Raw genomic sequence first — 17,239 nt, 5'->3', positions numbered from 1 at the left:
TTCCTGGTTTGCCATCTTTTCCCCCCTCAAGTAGTTTTGCTGTGGATAAAAGGTTTTTTTGTGTGTGTGCCAATGAGCCATCTGCTCTGCTGTTTGTAAAAGTATAAAGTTCCCACTAATGTAATTTTTTTTAAAAAAACAACAACATGTCACCACGGAGTTGCCTAAGACTCTTGGATTAAGATAGATGGAATCTTTCACCTTTGGGTCACTGTCGAACTCCATTCAGGTCACTACTGTTTGTCCTTACAATTTGGCAGTTGTTTGGTCTGTGTGGAACCAGCTGGTAGGTAGCCTATTCCCAGGTGGACCAACTGTACTTGAGACACTCTCCATGATTGGCTCCTTGTTACCAGTCTCTGCAGAAAGAGTTGGGCAGTCCTAGCCATAGGACAGGGCTTTAGTAAGTTTCAGGTGCTTTGGAGAATTGACTTCATTATAGTCAGCCTAACAGGTTTAACAGGTAGCTTTAACAGGTTTTATTGTTTCAGGGTTAATGTTACAATCTCTGTGTGTAGTATCAACACACTGCATATAAAGATGTCTGACTTGGATCAAAGCTACTGGTAGCTATGAGGCAGAGCACCTCTCAGAAACCTGGGTGCTTCAGAAATTGTGGCTGCATTTTTAGAACGCTACCAAAAATGTTGAGATTTTGCTGGAAGCTGATAGAACTCTAAAGCATTTTCTCTTGTTTATAATGCAGCGTGCACTGCACATGAGCTTCTGCAATTTAGTATTTCTATGTTTTGCTTAGTTGATTCACATTCTTAACTGTAGATCTACAGGCCATTAACTTCTCCGCTCACAAACATAACAAAAACAGGTTATCCTGTATCAGCAAGTATGATACTTATGCTAAATACAATTATATATCAGCAAGTGTGATACTTATGCTAAATACAATTATAAATTAGCTAACTTATTGTGATGCAATAGAAGCAAACATTTAACTAAATTATTTTAACTCAATGTTAAGTAAGGTTCTCTGATTATCCATGGCATTATGGCTGCATGGAATATCTGACCACCATCAAATGACCGGTCATACTATTTCACATGTCAAATGACCTCAACACCAGCCCAGCTGAGAATTACTGGGAACATCTTTCCCCTGATTAGGATTTTACAAAATTCCAAGTAAGAACTAAAAAAGTGCTTAAGCACAACGTCCTTGACAGAAACCGCTGGTTACAAAACCATCAAATCAAATGCTGCATCCTCCCACCCCACTTAAGGTGTGGGCCATTATACACAAATCTGCCTGCAAATAAGAATTAGGGAAGTGTGCTTGACACACACTGATCCCTTTAAAAACAACAACAAGAACAACCCTTAACTGCTTGTGTGATGGTGGTCAGATATTCCATGCATAGCTGAATAGCTGAATAATGGGCTCCCAATTACAACAAACCATTCAATAAACTACAGTGAACTCAGATAACCAAACAACAATATTTAAACAAAATAGTTGATCTGGATTGTGGGTTATCTGGCACTGTTCCAGAGCTCAAAATTAGGTACTTGGAAGCACACTGATGTAAAAATAGACTATATCCTAGAACCACAGAATTGTGGAGTTGGAAGGGATCCCAAGGGCCATCAGTCCAACCCCCTGTGATGCAGGAATCTCAACACACGGTCCTCCATCCAATTTGAAACCATACCAAACCCTGCTTATTTTTGCAAATTATCTTGTCAGTGGAGCAAAGGACTTACCAAGGCTGTTCCGGGGTCCTTCCAAATGGGTGTTTATTGGTGCTTCTCATGTGTGCAAGGCGTGTTTTTTTCTGTCCACACAATGTCAAAATTCTAGTCTGTATATTTTCCCTACTTAATCCAGAAAGGGATAATCTGATTTTTATTTTTTAAAAACATTGCCAACAACCCATTTGCGATATTAAACCTCCATCTGGACGCACCCTGACTGGAGGAATCCGAGAAACAGTAACCCATGCTGAATTTTCTTCTTCTGCAGAAACAATGAGACGAGTGGTACGACAGAGCAAGTTTCGGCACGTGTTTGGCCAAGCAGTGAAAAACGACCAGTGTTACGATGACATTAGAGTTTCTCGGGTGACGTGGGACAGTTCTTTTTGTGCAGTAAATCCCAACTTCGTTGCAATAATAATAGAGGCTAGTGGTGGTGGTGCATTCCTGGTTCTGCCTCTACACAAGGTAAGTGGTATTTTAAACAATAGTTTAAACATGGTCCTGTAGCTTACTCTGCCCAATTATTACAATATTTTATTTTTCTTTCAGAATACAAAAAGTACTGTAGATAGAAACATAGGTCACTTGACTGCTAGAATTTGGTGTTGTTGGCAACACATTCATTATAGTCATTTTGTATCTTAACAAGCACCAGTCTAATTCAGGAAAAGAATAAGTAACAGTGGTGCCTCGCTAGACGAATTTAATTCGTCCTGCGAGTCGCTTCGTATAGCGAAAAATTCGTTTTGCGAAGCGGCTCCCATCGGAACGCATTGAAGTGCGGTTTCCCATGGGGTGCCTTGCGAGGCAGCCTATGGGACGAAAAAATTCGTCTTGCAAAGCGTGCCATAGGAAACTTCGTCTTGCGAGTCTCCATTGAAATCGCAAAACGCTTTCGTTGTGCGAGTTTTTCGTCTTGTGAGGCATTCGTCTAGCGAGGTACCACTGTACCTTGCTAGCTTAGAGGCCTCTCTCCAAACTAACGGCTCCCATCCTTGGCATGTTGTATTTGAAATCGCTTTAATTCTTTTTTTAAAATAGAAATGTGAAGAAATACAAAATGGAAGAACAGCCCTATTCATGCTGCCACAATTATGAAGTGAACATGTGTGTAGGAGTTGGACCCTGCTGGCAGGCTCCACCTACTGACTTACTGCAAGTTCAGATGGTTGTGTGAACATAATAGAAACATCAGGAGCTTCCTTATACTGAGTTGGACCATTGGTTTATCTAAGTTTCTTTTGTTTACATTGACAGTGTGTTGTCCAGGGTTTCAGGCAGGGTTTCAGGCAGGGTGTTCAATACCCAGTGGAGATGCTGGGTATTGAACACATCATCTACCACTGAGCTGTGGTCATTTGGAATGTCCATACATAGCCTTAACTTTGCAGTATTGGAATGTCCATACATAGCCTTAACTTTGTAGACTCAGAATTCAGAACCTGAGCTAAAATGAATTAGTATTTTTGTAGGGGACTAGGAAGCAAAAGGCCCTGACGGTTTATTTTGAATATTTGTATTCTGCCTTCTGGTTGACTTATTTTCTACCTAATGTTTAGGTGGAATCTTCTTTCTTGTAGTTTGAATCCATTGCTCCATGTCCGCTTCTCTGGAGCAGCAGAAAAGAACCTTTCTCCCTCCTCTATATGACATCCTTTTATATATTTGAACATGGCTATCATATCACTCCTTAACCTACATACCCAGCTCCCTAAGCCGTTCCTCATAAGGCATCGTTTCCAGGCCTTTGACCATTTTGGTTGCCCTCTTCTGGACACGTTCCAGCTTGTCAGTATCCTTCTTGAACTGTGGTGCCCAGAACTGGACACAGTACTCCAGGTGAGGTCTGACCAGAGCAGAATACAGTGGTACTATTACTTACCTAGATCTAGATACAGGTAGGTAGCCGTGTTGGTCTGAGTCGAAGCAAAATAAAAAAATTCCTTCAGTAGCACCTTAAAGACCAACTAAGTTTATATTTTGGTATGAGCTTTCGTGTGCATGCACACTTCTTCAGATACGTTCTGAAGAAGTGTGCATGCCCACGAAAGCTCATACCAAAATATAAACTTAGTTGGTCTTTAAGGTGCTACTGAAGGAATTTTTTTTATTTTGCTAGATCTAGATGCTATACTCCTATTGATGCAGCCCAGAATTGCATTGGCTTTTTTAGCTGCTGCATCACACTGCTGACTCATGTCAAGTTTGTGGTCTACCAAGACTCCTAGATCCTTTTCACATGTACTGCTCTCAAGCCAGGTGTCACCCATCCTGTATTTGTGCCTTTCATTTTTTTTGCCCAAGTGTAGTACTTTACACTTCTCCTTGTTAAAATTCATCTTGTTTGCTTTGGCCCAGTTGTCTAATCTGTTAAGGTCATTTTGAAGTGTGATCCTGTCCTCTGGGGTATTAGCCACCCCTCCCCATTTGGTGTCATCTGCAAACTTGCTCAGGATGCCCTCAAGCCCATCATCCAAGTCATTGATAAAGATATTGAATAAGACTGGCCCCAAGACAGAACCCTGTGGCACCTCACTAGTCACTTCTCTCCAGGATGAGGAGGAGCCATTGATGAGCACCCTTTGGGTTCGGTCAGTCAGCCAGTTACAAATCCACTGAATGGTAGCATTGTCTAGCCCGCATTTTACCAGCTTCTTTACAAGAATATCATGGGGCACCTTGTCAAAGGCCTTGCTGAAATCAAGATAGGCTATATCCACAGCATTCCCTTCATCTACCAGGCTTGTAATTCTGACAAAAAATGAGATCAATCCTCATTGGATTGTTTTTGGGTCTCTTCCCTCAGGGTTTTTTCTGTAGGTTTTTTTTTTTTGAGGGGGAGGGTACTTTCACAAACCTTGAGGGTTCTCCCAAGCATGTTGATGTATCTCTGTTGTGCATGGATGTTGTTGCTTTGGTTGCAGACCTTTGCAGTCTGAAAATTTGAAATGGAAAGAATAGTTGGTAATTTTAGGTATCTGTTAGATAATATAATAAAAAAACTAGCCCAGAACCTGTATGAATATTGTGAAATCCCATTCCTATGCAGCTGTGTTAGATTTCTTTACTTGTGATAAGTGAAGCTGTCAAACAGCACTTAATATGACTTTCTTGCAGCAAGGGCTTGCTTGCACTGTGCCTCAGAATAGACAATAGAATTTCAAGCACCCCTAGTATTCTTGAATTTATCTGTTCCAGTCCCAGCCTGACAGGCTTCCTTCCTTCCTCTATGTGGATACTCTTAAAACCACATGTGATTTAATGTTGAAGCCCTGCTGGTCTTTAGGTGGCTGTTGCTGTCTGAAGCAGATATGGTACATTTCAGTGGCATTCAAAGGGTCTGTTAAGGCCATGTAAGATTTTGGGGAGCTGCTTTGTGGAGAACCTGCCTCCCAACAGGCCGTTGCCTCCCAGCAGGGAGGGTACAGGCCTCCCTGTAACATTTCTTGCATGGGGCTGGGGAGAGCCAGCTGTGTCAGCAGCATCAGGCAAGAGTCCTGATCTTCCATCCTCCTTCTGTAGCAACAAACAAATCAAATGCCTCTCTTTTTCTTCCTAGGAATGCTTTTGCCATACAGTATTCTTATAGCAGGAATAATAACTATGATCAGAGTCCTGGTGTAGAAGCCCTCACAATATACTGAATGGGTATTTTCATGTGTGCTTTTGGCAGGGCAGACGAGTGCCTATTTCCCACTCTCATTTAGGGGGGGGGGGAGAGAGGGGGAGGGAGAGAGAGACAGATGGAGGAAGCCGAACTGCCTGTTCTTTGTATCTCTCTCTCTCTCTCTCTCTCTCTCTCTCTCTCTCTCTCTCTCTCTCTCTCTCTCTCTCTGTGTGTGTGTGTGTTCCCTCTGCAGCCCTGCCTCCACCATGGCTGCTGCAGCATCATTTCCACAGCTGTCAGTGCAGGGCTCTGACAGTGGTTTTTACCATATATGGCCATTACAGCTCTTTGGGTTGGGAGGCAGGCTGAATAATTTCCACCCTTCGCTTTGATTGGCCACTTTGAGCCTGGAAGAATGATGGGATGGGAGCTCTTCTGCAAAAAAGGGAGAAGCAGCTTTGAGTCAAGTGGAAAGGGCGGCTTAACTCTTTGCTGCCGGGTTTTGTATTGCCCATGCATGTGCCAGCTGAATTCTACCTGGCAGCTCCTCGTTCTCTTGATGCAGTATATGAGTGTGCAAGTGAGTGGGAGGTTTAAATAATTCTCAAGCGGTTATCTGGGGAGACATACCATGTGCAGCTCTTGACAGCCCTGGCTGTAATGTGCTATGTATGGTATTAAAAAGCAGTGCTGTTAAAGCACTTCCTGATAGGAACCCTTTGCAGCAAGGAAGGGAAAGGTTATGCCAAATGCCTGGGATGGCAGAAAGTGCAGAAAGTGCTTTTTTATTGCAGAGTACTTGAGAAGTCTGCAATTTTTATTTTTAAAAAGCAATCTTAGATTAAAAAGTGAATATGAGGAAGTAGATCTTCAAGCATTGTTCAGAGCCCACTCTTTTCCTGCAGGGAGTCAGAATTCAGGTGGAGTAGGTAAAGGACCCCTGGACGGTTAAGACCAGTCAAAGGCAACTGTGGAGTTGCGGCGCTCACCTTGCTTTCAGGCCAAGGGAGCTGGCATTTGTCTACAGACAGCTTTCCAAGTCATGTGGCCAGCATGACTAAACCGCTTCTGGCACAATGGAACACCGTGCATGGAAATGCCATTTACGCATGGAAACGCCATTTACCTTGCCACTGCAGCGGTACCTATTTATCTACTTGCATTGGCATGCTTTCGAACTGCTAGGTTGGCAGAAGCTGGGACAGAGCAACGGGAGCTCACCCTATTGCATGGATTTGAACCGCCGACCTTCTGATCAGCAAACCCAAGAGCTTCAGTGGTTTAGACCACAGCACCACCCGCATGATATTTGTGGAGACTTGGAGCCAGTGGCTACTATATATTTGTTGTTGTTGTTGTTGTTTAGTCGTTTAGTTGTGTCCGACTCTTCGTGACCCCATGGACCATAGCACGCCAGGCACTCCTGTCTTCCACTGCCTCCCGCAGTTTGCTCAGACTCGTGTTCGTAGCTTTGAGAACACTGTCCAACCTGAGAGCAGCCCTCTTCTCCTGCTCCCTGCTTTCTCCTTGAGTGAGTGCAGTGAGTGGCCCAGGGTGGGTTGCCAACCCCTGCTGAGACCAGACATGTGGCAGTGGGAGCTGGGCTTTCAGCAGATGAACCTTCTTCATTTTGGCCATGATCTTTTACGAACAAGATGAAACTTTGGGCGGGGTTGGTGCTGTGTAATTCTTTGGGAATATTTGGCAGCTTGAATTAAAGGCTTAAACTATTTTTCCTGTTAAGCCAGATGTTGTGAATAAAACTGGGAAGTTCCTTGTGTTTTTCCTTTCAGCCACATAGACTTTTCTTTAAGGGACCAACTTCTTTTAGTGAGTGTGTGTAATGGCAGTCATTTGGAGCTCTTGTTCATCAATGGTGCTGGAAAAGGGGTGCAGAGGAAGATTGAAAAGCAGAAGTACTTTATGTCTGGCGTTCTAGTTCAGACAAATAGCAGCTGAATTTTTTGGATCACATCACTTCAGATTGTTTAAAGATATTTCTACAGAAGAAAATTTTCTTCACTAAGGATGTCAGGAGAAGAGGGTTTAGATTTCTGTGTTGGGGGAGCTAGTTTGTATGGGAAATCATTCAGCCATGTATTAGCTGGTATCTGCATACCGACATGGTATGTCCTGCTTGCAGGCAGGATCTGCTTGGCCGTTGTTAGAGCAGCATGCAAGAGTAGATAGTCCCCAGCAACTGGGCTTCTGTGGCAAACTTCTGCTGAACCTCAGTGGCTGAAATCAGTTGCTGGGGAGCAACAAGGTGGCTGTTGCCTTCACATATTTTTTGTGGGCTTCCCAGAAGCACCAGGGTGGCCAGTGACAGAAGCAGAGTCCTGGACTAGCTGGGCATTTTAGTTGGATCCAGCAGGGCTTTTCCTATGTTTAAGGCCTAATTTTTGAAGGAGCTAAACCTATTTCTTGACTAAGAACAATCAAAAAGAACCCCAGAGGATCAGAAATTCTGAAACTGACCACCCAAGCATGTGAAGGCAGCAGCCACCCCATTGTTGCCCCCAGCAACTAATATTCAGAGAATTCAGCCTTGTTGGGGTCATGAAGCTTGTGGATACTTTTCCGGAGGAAAGCCCCTTCTGCTTCTGAAGCTGATAGCAAAACAGTATTCCATTCTAAAAAGCTTACAAGCTGTGGCTCTGCCCCGCAGAATGGCATGTGGGAGCTCTGTCTGCTGCTGTGCTACTCCACTCAACAGCTGATGGGCAAAAAGCCGTTCCTTGCAGTGGGCTCATCTGTGCAGCATCCCTGCCCTTTCTGGCGAGATTGAGGGGAGGAGGATGGGGGTCTATCCAGCCCCTTAGATTACCCTTGTGATCTATGCTTCTAAGTAGGTAAAAACAGCTGTTTAGAGGGTGCTCCCCACATGTGCATTTAGCTTATGCATGGGGGGGCTTAGAACGTGGGGGAGTTGCCTGTATAATCTAGGGCAAGAGGGTGGGGCTTGGCCAGAATGGTCTGGTGGGTTCTCCACCCCCTGCTCCAAGGAATTTCATGCAATCCTTACCACTGATTGCAAAACATGTTCCTTTAAGGGGGGGAAATGGCAACTAAAAAAACCTAATGATGCACTTGCATTCTCTATTTCTGGCTTTTTTGTCCTTTTGTGAGAATATGGGAAATGCTCTCCTCTTTGCATGAAACTTAATCTTGCTTCTCTCCTGTTGTGGTTTCCGTTGCCTCTTCTCAAAAGCTAGCATTTTCACAGGAACAGTGTGCAAGCCATTGCATGTGCAGGATAAAAGCCCCCACCATATGTTGTACCCATAGTTGGTCCTTCCTGCCCTTCAGATGTTCCTTCTGGGCATTCAGTTGTGTCATCTCTGAGGGATATGGTGTTTCATCTTACTGCACAACTGAGAAATAAAGAAACCTGCTGTTGCAGGGGAATATGCCTGTAGTTTGCATCTGTATAATCTGTATAAAACCTCAGGCCCTTCCCCTCAACCTTTCCTGTTCCTAATTCCTCCAGCAAGATCCCTTTTTGAACTTACTTGCATGTGCTGACACCAGAAGCCTTGACAGGCATCCCTTGGCTCTTCCAGTGGCTGGGGGGGTGGGGGTGGGGAGTGCTAACAGAAGTACATTACTACTGTTTTCTTCTGTTGAGGGACTATCAGCACTTTCACTCATAAAACTTGCCTATGAAAATGTTGGTTTTAGTTTGAAACTTGGCGTGCAAATTTGAAGCTTGCGAGCAAAAACCCTCCTCATTTTTGGAAGCTGCACTATTTGTTTTTTCTGGGGAAAGACCAGAATTAGAAACGGCATCTCTTGCTTGCTCCACACAGCTGAACCTCTGCCAGCCAAGTATGTCACCCCTGTCCTGAAAGCAGTGAGGAAGAAACTGCAAATGTAGAAGTTAAGGTCTGTGGACTTTGTGACATGGAGGGAGGCTGTGACTAATAGGGCAGGCCACAAGCCAGTAAATGGGCAAGCCACCAACCTAGGATTATCACATTTCTTGTTCTTTTTTTTATAAATATTTTTTATTGATCTTCACATAAAGAAAAAGAGAAAAAAGAAAAATTCAAACAAAAAGAAAAAATACATAACAATATCATCACATCTTATTTCTTCAAACTTTTTTGCTTCCCGTTCTTAACATCTTTTAATAATTAACTCATACCATTTCCAACTCTTAGCTAGACATCAAAAAATTACCTCTTAACTCCCGTTTCATGTTTTATTCATAAATAATTCTTATTCATTTTATATAGAAGAGTGAAGAAAAAATAGAAAGAAAACCCACAAAAATAGTAAAAAATATATCATATTTTTTCAATTTCTAATCTAAGCATTTCAGACTTCCTCATTCCCCCTTCTTGAGTTCCTTATTATTCACTAATTATTGCAGTTTCCAAATCTAAAATTACATTCTTTCTTCCAATTTATAACTTCTTTTTAACCATTTACCCTTCATACTTCTCTTTACCTTTATTACCCAATATTCTCTACCCTTTTACCCAAAAATATTCAAGATTAATTTTCAAATTCTCCCCCCTTTTTATTCCCACCCTCGAAACTAAATCTACCCTCTTTCCTTGGAATTGGTGTCTCCAGAGATTTCAGCTAGCTCCTTGATGCTTTCTGAGTTCAAACCGTGTTTTAACAACCTATAAAATTTATTTTTAAAACTTCCTCTTTTACTTGCCTGCAGCTCTCAGTCTCAGTCTCATACAGACAGTCACATTCTTTTCTATTGTGACGTCATAAAGACGGCTAGCCGGTCCTTCTTTTGACCCGACTCCAAGTTCACAGGGGGGGTTCCCCTTAACAAATCACAGTCTTTTACAGAGATTTATGAACACTTTATCCTTTTCCCTTACTCTGCATCAGGAAAAAGTTTTCTTTTAAAGCAAAATTTCTGAGCTTTCCATAGCTTTACTGCATCGTCGGTTACTCAATTGGGGGGGGGGGCTGACTTCCCTTTTAAGCCTCCTCCCAGCGCCAAATTCCTCAGTCCAATTCACAAATTGGAGTCGCCTTGGGGCTCTGCCAGGCTACTTTGCCCCTGGGACGCTCTACCTGGGGTTTTTACGGGGATCTGCGTGGCCCCCGCGGAAATCCCCCCCTCCGCGGAGCCAGAAACCTTAGAGCTCGAGGTTTCTGCGCCTCTCCACCAGCGCGGCAGACCGGAAGTCTGGATTATCACATTTCTTGTTCTTTGCCTTCTCTTTTATGCTCACGAGGAATTCGATGTGGAAGTGAAGCCTTCAAAATTCAGCCCCAGCATCTACTCAGTAGACATTTTTTGGCACAAGTTAATTTAGCAGAAATGAGTAGCATCCCATTCTTTTGTGATTCTCTAAATTCAACTCCTCCTCTCATATATACTTAATATATATTTGACGGAGGGCCTGTGTAGTGTAACTACAGAGGCAGTGTAACTAATAGAGCAGGGTGGTCCAACACATGGCCTGAGGGCCACATGCGGCCCTCGGTGAATTTTTTGGTGGCCCTCAGCCTCTTTCCCCCTGCCCACCTTCATGTTGCCTTCCCAAAGCCTGGTAAGTGAGGTGCTTGACTTTGGGAAGGAGGCATGATGGTTCTGACAAGGTCCTAGAGTCCTCCTTCCTCTTTCCCAAAACCTTGTTAGTGCTTTCCCAGCTTACATACAACACAAAAAGAAATTGTACAACCTTACTATAAAAACAGGATTTCAGCCATAGTGGCCAGTCTTGTAGGTCAGGGCTTCACGGATGGCAGAGAGGAGGGCATTCCTGAGGGCAGTCACAGTGGTTCAGAAGTAGTGACGTAGAAAGGTACAGTATTCTGCTTCTTCTGGTTTCTAAGGAATGCAAGCTAGATACAGTGGTACCTTGGTTTACGAACTTAATCCATTCTGGAAGTCCGTTTTTAAACCGAAACCATTCTTAAACTGAGGCACACTTTCCCTAATGAGACCTCCCGTCGCTGGTGCCCTTCCTCCCTTTGGATTCCGTTCTTAGACCAAGGTAAAGTTCACAAATTTCCGGTTAATAGAGTTCGTAAACTGAATCTTTCATAAACAGGACTGTTCTTAAACCGAGGTACCACTGTACTCTTCTAGATTTTGTCATTCTCCCCCCCCCCATACAGTAGTAGTAACAAAATGCTATTCAGTACTTGAAATGCAGTAGCTGTGCCAAGTACTCAATTTCTTCCTCTTGCAAGCTAGTTGGCAGTTTAGTTCTATCTGTATCTGTCACAGCTAATTTTGTGGTGAATTTCTGCGCATTGCCATAGAGATCATTCCAGGGCAGATATTCCATGGAAACTACTGCAGTTTCAGGGCCCTTTGTGCTTGGATCTAGCACTTATGTGTGTAAGTACATGGCATTGAGCAATGAAGTCATTCAGCTGCTTGGTTCCTAGCCTTCCCAGTGGGTTGAGATACCAACCCTATTACTACCTCTTAGCTATTTGTATATTTGAAAAACTAATTGAGTCACACAGGCCTGGTGAGGCTCCTCATGCTTTCTAAAAAAAAATCCTTGAGCCATAAATCATTTGAGTCCTGATAACAAATCACATAGCTTTAAAGCTTGTCTCTTGCTGACCATGGCGGTCTCCAGCAGGAGTTTCTCCTGCACAACCTGCTTCGAGCTGAATGGAATGGGAGCAGGGAGAGGGGAGCCCACGGAAAGCCTTGTGTTACTTCCGTCGACTCCAATAGGGCCTGTGTGCTGGAGGAGTTCCTGTTGAATTGCAACCTGTGGTCAATGGATCGGAATAAGTTCGTTTCCTGAGAAAAATATGGCAACCCTTTGTTTTACACACCATTTTTGTTTCTACCATTTCAAGATTTGGATCCTGCAAAGCAGGACCCCACTTTCTAAGTGTGATGGTGCTCTGTGAAATGCAGAACTACAAACTGGATATTATTATTAAATTATTATTTATTAAAGTTGTAAAAGGTGTTTTTCACAGCCAGTCCGTTGCTCTTCAAGGCTTCCAAAGTACTTCTTTCACATGGAACTACCTGTCAGAACCCCCACTATTACTATCAGTTCAACTCCAAACAGTGCTAAGTGATGTGTCATGGGTGGTCCTGCTCTGGGCAAGATGTTTTTGATTCCAAAACCCATATTCACGTATCAATCATTAATTTTTCTACCTTTCCCCCCCACTCTTACAGTCCCATAGGACTATAAAGACATAATTTATATGCACATCTTGCTTCTTACACACCCACCCACACCCACACACCATGTTAGCTCAAGAACATCTTCAGTCTGCCTGCTGCTGGTGCCGTGTAACAAGCTTAGGGGACTTTGAATGAGTTTGGATCATCATCTGATAGCTGTTCATGTTTCAACCAGCTGCTTTGCTAGAACTTTCAATTGCTAACTGATGTTACTTGAGTGTATTCTTTGAGTTTTGATGGAAGGTACAAGCTTTGTGTCCCCAGAGCAACTTAAATGGCTCTGTAGCAGTCTTTCGGTGATGGCGGTGTTAGTATATTCCCCGTTTCCTTATCTTAACAAGGGTTAGTCATGGAGAGCTTGGCTGGCTTGCTGGATGACTAATGGCCATTTGTCATGGTCTGCATCAACTCTGTGGTCTTCATTTAAGTCTAGCACTGGGTACAACCCATCTGGTGTTGGTAGATGTGGGTGCTCTATAGATGCAGCAGGTCTTGTTAAATGATGAGAGGTGGGACTGAGTTGCTGCCAGGCCATAGGAGAAACTGTTTCTCTATGAAGGAGAGAGCTTAGTTTGCATTTCAAACCCATTCTTTGTGATCCAGTTTCCTTCCCCTCTGCTAAGCGGAATGTGCAAGTTGGTGCCACTTCCTTATTTCCAGCTGGGGCGATAACAGACATTCCTGAGGAAGTGACTTTCTACATTCAGTTATCTAAGAAGTATATTTCTGTGATTAGCTGCCTCTTTCTAGGAGAAAAACAGGGTTAGTCATGGTGGAAGACTGCACCAGTTTTCCTGCCCATCCTATCAGGACTTTTACACAGAAATCTATTTTGGCCTGTGTGACTTCATTAAATGGTCTTATTTGGTAAACTTTTAAGCCCTCTGGAAGGGTTCGTGTAAAAAGCAAGCTTATTTATTTTATTTATCTGCTAAATTTCCACACTGCTCTTCATCCAAGGATCACAGGGTGGTTTAAAATATAAAAAGGCAAAAGTACAAACAAATCCCCCCCTGGCAAATAGCCCATAGATTGTGTAAATAGCCAAAGACCTGAGAGAAAAGAAACAACAAAACAAACAGGATGACCAAAGCCGTTTCTGTGCCCAAACTGGGCGTAAAGCCCAATTGAAATGGATCTAGAGCACAAGAGCATCTGGATCTGTGCCATGACCACCCACTCAAGAACCTTGCCCCAAAAAGGGAGATTAGCAACTAGCTGGTAGTTAGATTTTCAGAATGTAGGGAAGGTTTCTTGAGGAGTGGTTTTGCCACTGCCTCCTTCAAACAGGCAGGGACCTACCTTCCTGGCCCAGCCAGAGGTCCCTTCCCTGCTAGTGTTTATCACTCAGGAGGAGCAAAGGTGCAGAGCACATGGCCACTCTGACTGAACCAGGCACCTTTTCTGCATCCTCAGCCCTTACCAGCTGAAACTCATCCAACACAACAGGACTAGACTGTGCTCTGGACGGACACACACACACACACACACACACACACACACACACACACACCGAGATTCATCTGCTGTAACAGTGGATTCAAGATCCCAGCAGATGCAAGTGATTTTATAGTCAAAATGCTTTGCAAAACAAGTCAGTTAAGGGTTGTTTTAAGCATAATATCCCATACATCTAATCGCTAGGAATTGTTCTGTGCTACAGCTGCTCATTTGTTTTTGTCTTAGTTTTATCAACATCCAAAATGATTGCTCTAAAGCAGGCATCCTGAAACTGCGGCCCTCCAGATGTTTTCACCTACAACTCCCATGATCCCTAGCTAGCAGGACCAATGGTCAGGGAAGATGGGAATTGTAGGCCAAAACATCTGGAGGGCTGAAGTTTGGGGGTGCCTGCTCTAAAGTGACCAGCCCACATTTAGGCACTTAATTTTTTTGTGGCATTTAACATTTTAAAAAATTAAAAAATGTCATGATGCATATTGCAGAAAGTAGTACTAACATACTGTACATGGTGGCCCCAGTGAGGAACCAGGTTTATATTTTGGGATCTCTCCCACCCAATGAGCAGGTTTGCACATAACACTAAGCCATGGTTAGTGACCATAGTTTGCTCTCAAGCCATTCAAAACCAGGTTCTATTCCAAATTTCTCGATCTCTGATTTGAGAGCAATTTGTAGCTAGCAGTAACTTTGTTTTGGACAACATAGTTAACCATAGTTACTGCAAATCAAGAGGAAGGATTATTATTTTTCCATGGATAGAGTAAGAAGCCTATGAACCTGCAGGGTTCAAGAATGGTTTGGTGGTTGGTGAGATGACGCATAAACTGGGTAAATCAGAGGCTGATTCACATGATCCTAAAAGTTAGCTAAAATGTGAGTTGCAATGAATTGTGCTTGTGGGTGCTCTGTTGCAGAGCAAAGTCCCATTTGACTACCACTGACTCATTATTGGAAGCCTTTGTAGTGAGGAATTTAGTACTGTAGTTAATTTTCGTAGCTGAAAGCCCATCTTTTCCATTCTGATGAACTTCTGCAGGTCTTAATCTGGTCTGTGACCCTGCCAGTCTGATTGGTGACACTCATCAAACAGGAAAAACTCCATTTTGATTCTGAGATTGTTTACCAAGTTTTTAGTAAGTAGTCATTATATGTGGATAAAAGACTCCCGGGTACATCCCAAACTGTGACACACTTAGTGTAAGGGCCTATGCAATTATATTTGTTTTTCTCTTAAGTGTATAAAAGGGCAGTAAGATAATGACACAAAAAGAGTGATAATTGTAGGTCTGTGTCTTAGCAAATGAATTGTCATTTTAGATAACTAAAAAAATAATAATAAATCATATGTTCCATTCATTTCACACAAGCTGCTGAGTGAGACTGAACACTCAGCTGTTTGTTTGAATGTTTGGTGTTTGGTCTTAATCTTGTTCATACAGATGGGAGGCATTTGCAAGTTTAATATGTTTGCACCAGCTAATTTTCCCCCTCTCTGTCAAAATCCTGATTGGCACATTAATACATGTCTGGATTACACAATGTTGGTTCTCTCTTAAGATAGTTCTGTATTTTACTCTTTAAAATGTTCAAGTGTTCCCATGTTAGAGACTGAAATTTTTCACGAGCCCCTCAACCTGTTGATTTTGTATTCCTTAGATGTAGTCCTTACCTCCCCACTCCCCGCCCAGACCATCCATTTACATTTTGGCATAGAGGAAATGCATTTCCCTCCCCCCCCACCTTCTTCTGTGTGTCAGGCAAAAAGTTGGAAAGCAGATGTGGGGAAACTTTTTCGGGCCAGGGGCCGCATTTGCTTTTGGGCAGCCTTCCAGGGGCCAGAGGCAAATTGGGCGAAGCAGCACGGGTCAATTTTGCGCAGTAGGCTAGTTTCTACACACAGTCACACAACCCTCTCCATCCTGACAAGCAAGAGGCATGATCAGAGCACAGCGACACATCCCAGGCAGGGCTAGTGAAGGGCATGGCCTAGAGGAAGTTGGGGGGACCAGATGGAGAGGCCTGGTGGGACACATTCAGCCCTTGCGCCTGAAGGACTCCATGCTGGTGTAGGGATGTCTTCCTCAGTAGGTACCGTACAGGCTCACAGGCCTCTGAATCTTTGCCCTTTTTGCTCTTGAGCCATTCTCTTCCCCTCAGTCCTGTCCAGGGTGTTTCCTGTCAACAGGGGTGGAGAGCCTTGTCTTTCTGGATGGTTCTAGTTACAGGTAGGTAGCCGTGTTGGTCTGAGTCGAAGCAAAATAAAAAAAATTCCTCCAGTAGCACCTTAAAGACCAACTGGACAATGACAGCTCCCTTTCTCAAGCTCTGGGAGGAAGACCTTTCATTGCCTACAGACAGCCACCCAATCTTAAACAACTCCTCACCCACAATAATACAACCACCAGACTTAACATGGACACTGGTACCAGAGCCTGCAATAAACCCAGATGCCAACTTTGCTGCCACATACACCCGGACAACATCATTACTGGCCCCAACAACATCCAACATACCATCTCAGGACTATTTAATTGCTCATCTTCTAACATTGTGTATGCCATCAAATGCCAACAGTGCCCTTCAGCTCTCTATATTGGACAAACAGGCCAAACCCTACGCCAAAGGATAAATGGACATAAATCTGACATCAGGAACCATAAGACTGAAAAACCAGTAGGAGAACACTTCAATCTCCCAGGACATTCTATACAAGATCTCAAAGCAGCTGTTTTATTACAGAGAAATTTCAGGAACAGACTGGAAAGAGAAGTTGCTGAATTGGAAATCATTACCAAGCTTAAAACCATGGAGCCACCTGGGATGAATAAAGACATCGGATTCTTATCTCATTATGCATGATCAAGCTTTCTTTAGCGCCTCAGCCCTTGCTTCCCCTCCCCCCCAGGACCAATTGCAGTCATCAGCAGCCATTAACAGCCATCTACAGGTTTACCACTCCCATCAGCCCATCACCCATTCCCACCCACCCCCACCACCCTCTGTATATATATAGGGTCTGACACTTCTGTTTCTAGTGTATCTGAAGAAGTGTGCATGCACACGAAAGCTCATACCAAAATATAAACTTAGTTGGTCTTGAAGGTGCTACTGAAGGAATTTTTTTATTTTTTTCTGGATGGTGTTGAGCTCCCAACTCCCCTCAGCGCCAGCAACATTGGTGGGCTGGAGGATCAACACCCCTGCTTTAAGATACTGCGTACATGCAGATAGAAGCTGCTGCCCAGGGGCTTGCAGGTGGTAGTGCCTTATGTGCTGGCTTGGTCTGACACACCACTGGCCAGCAAACA

The 17,239-nt window shown here is 43.5% G+C and overlaps 1 protein-coding gene across 5 annotated transcripts in view; it reads left to right on the top strand.

Annotated features, from left to right (window-relative positions):
- The window catches only part of CORO1C (coronin 1C), a 77,301-nt gene that overhangs the window by 34,644 nt on the left and 25,418 nt on the right, over positions 1 to 17,239 (top strand). For all 5 annotated transcript variants that reach the window (XM_060282033.1, XM_035134427.2, XM_060282034.1 and 2 more), the window contains exon 2: positions 1,979 to 2,178. In XM_060282033.1, the coding sequence (XP_060138016.1) occupies positions 1,979 to 2,178 (200 nt within the window). The remainder of the gene's footprint in view (positions 1 to 1,978; positions 2,179 to 17,239) is intronic.

Source organism: Zootoca vivipara, chromosome 13 (assembly GCF_963506605.1).
Source record: "Zootoca vivipara chromosome 13, rZooViv1.1, whole genome shotgun sequence".
Lineage (NCBI taxonomy): Eukaryota > Metazoa > Chordata > Lepidosauria > Squamata > Lacertidae > Zootoca > Zootoca vivipara.
Note: the sequence above shows the minus strand (reverse complement) of the source record. Positions and strands in the feature narration are given on the sequence as shown.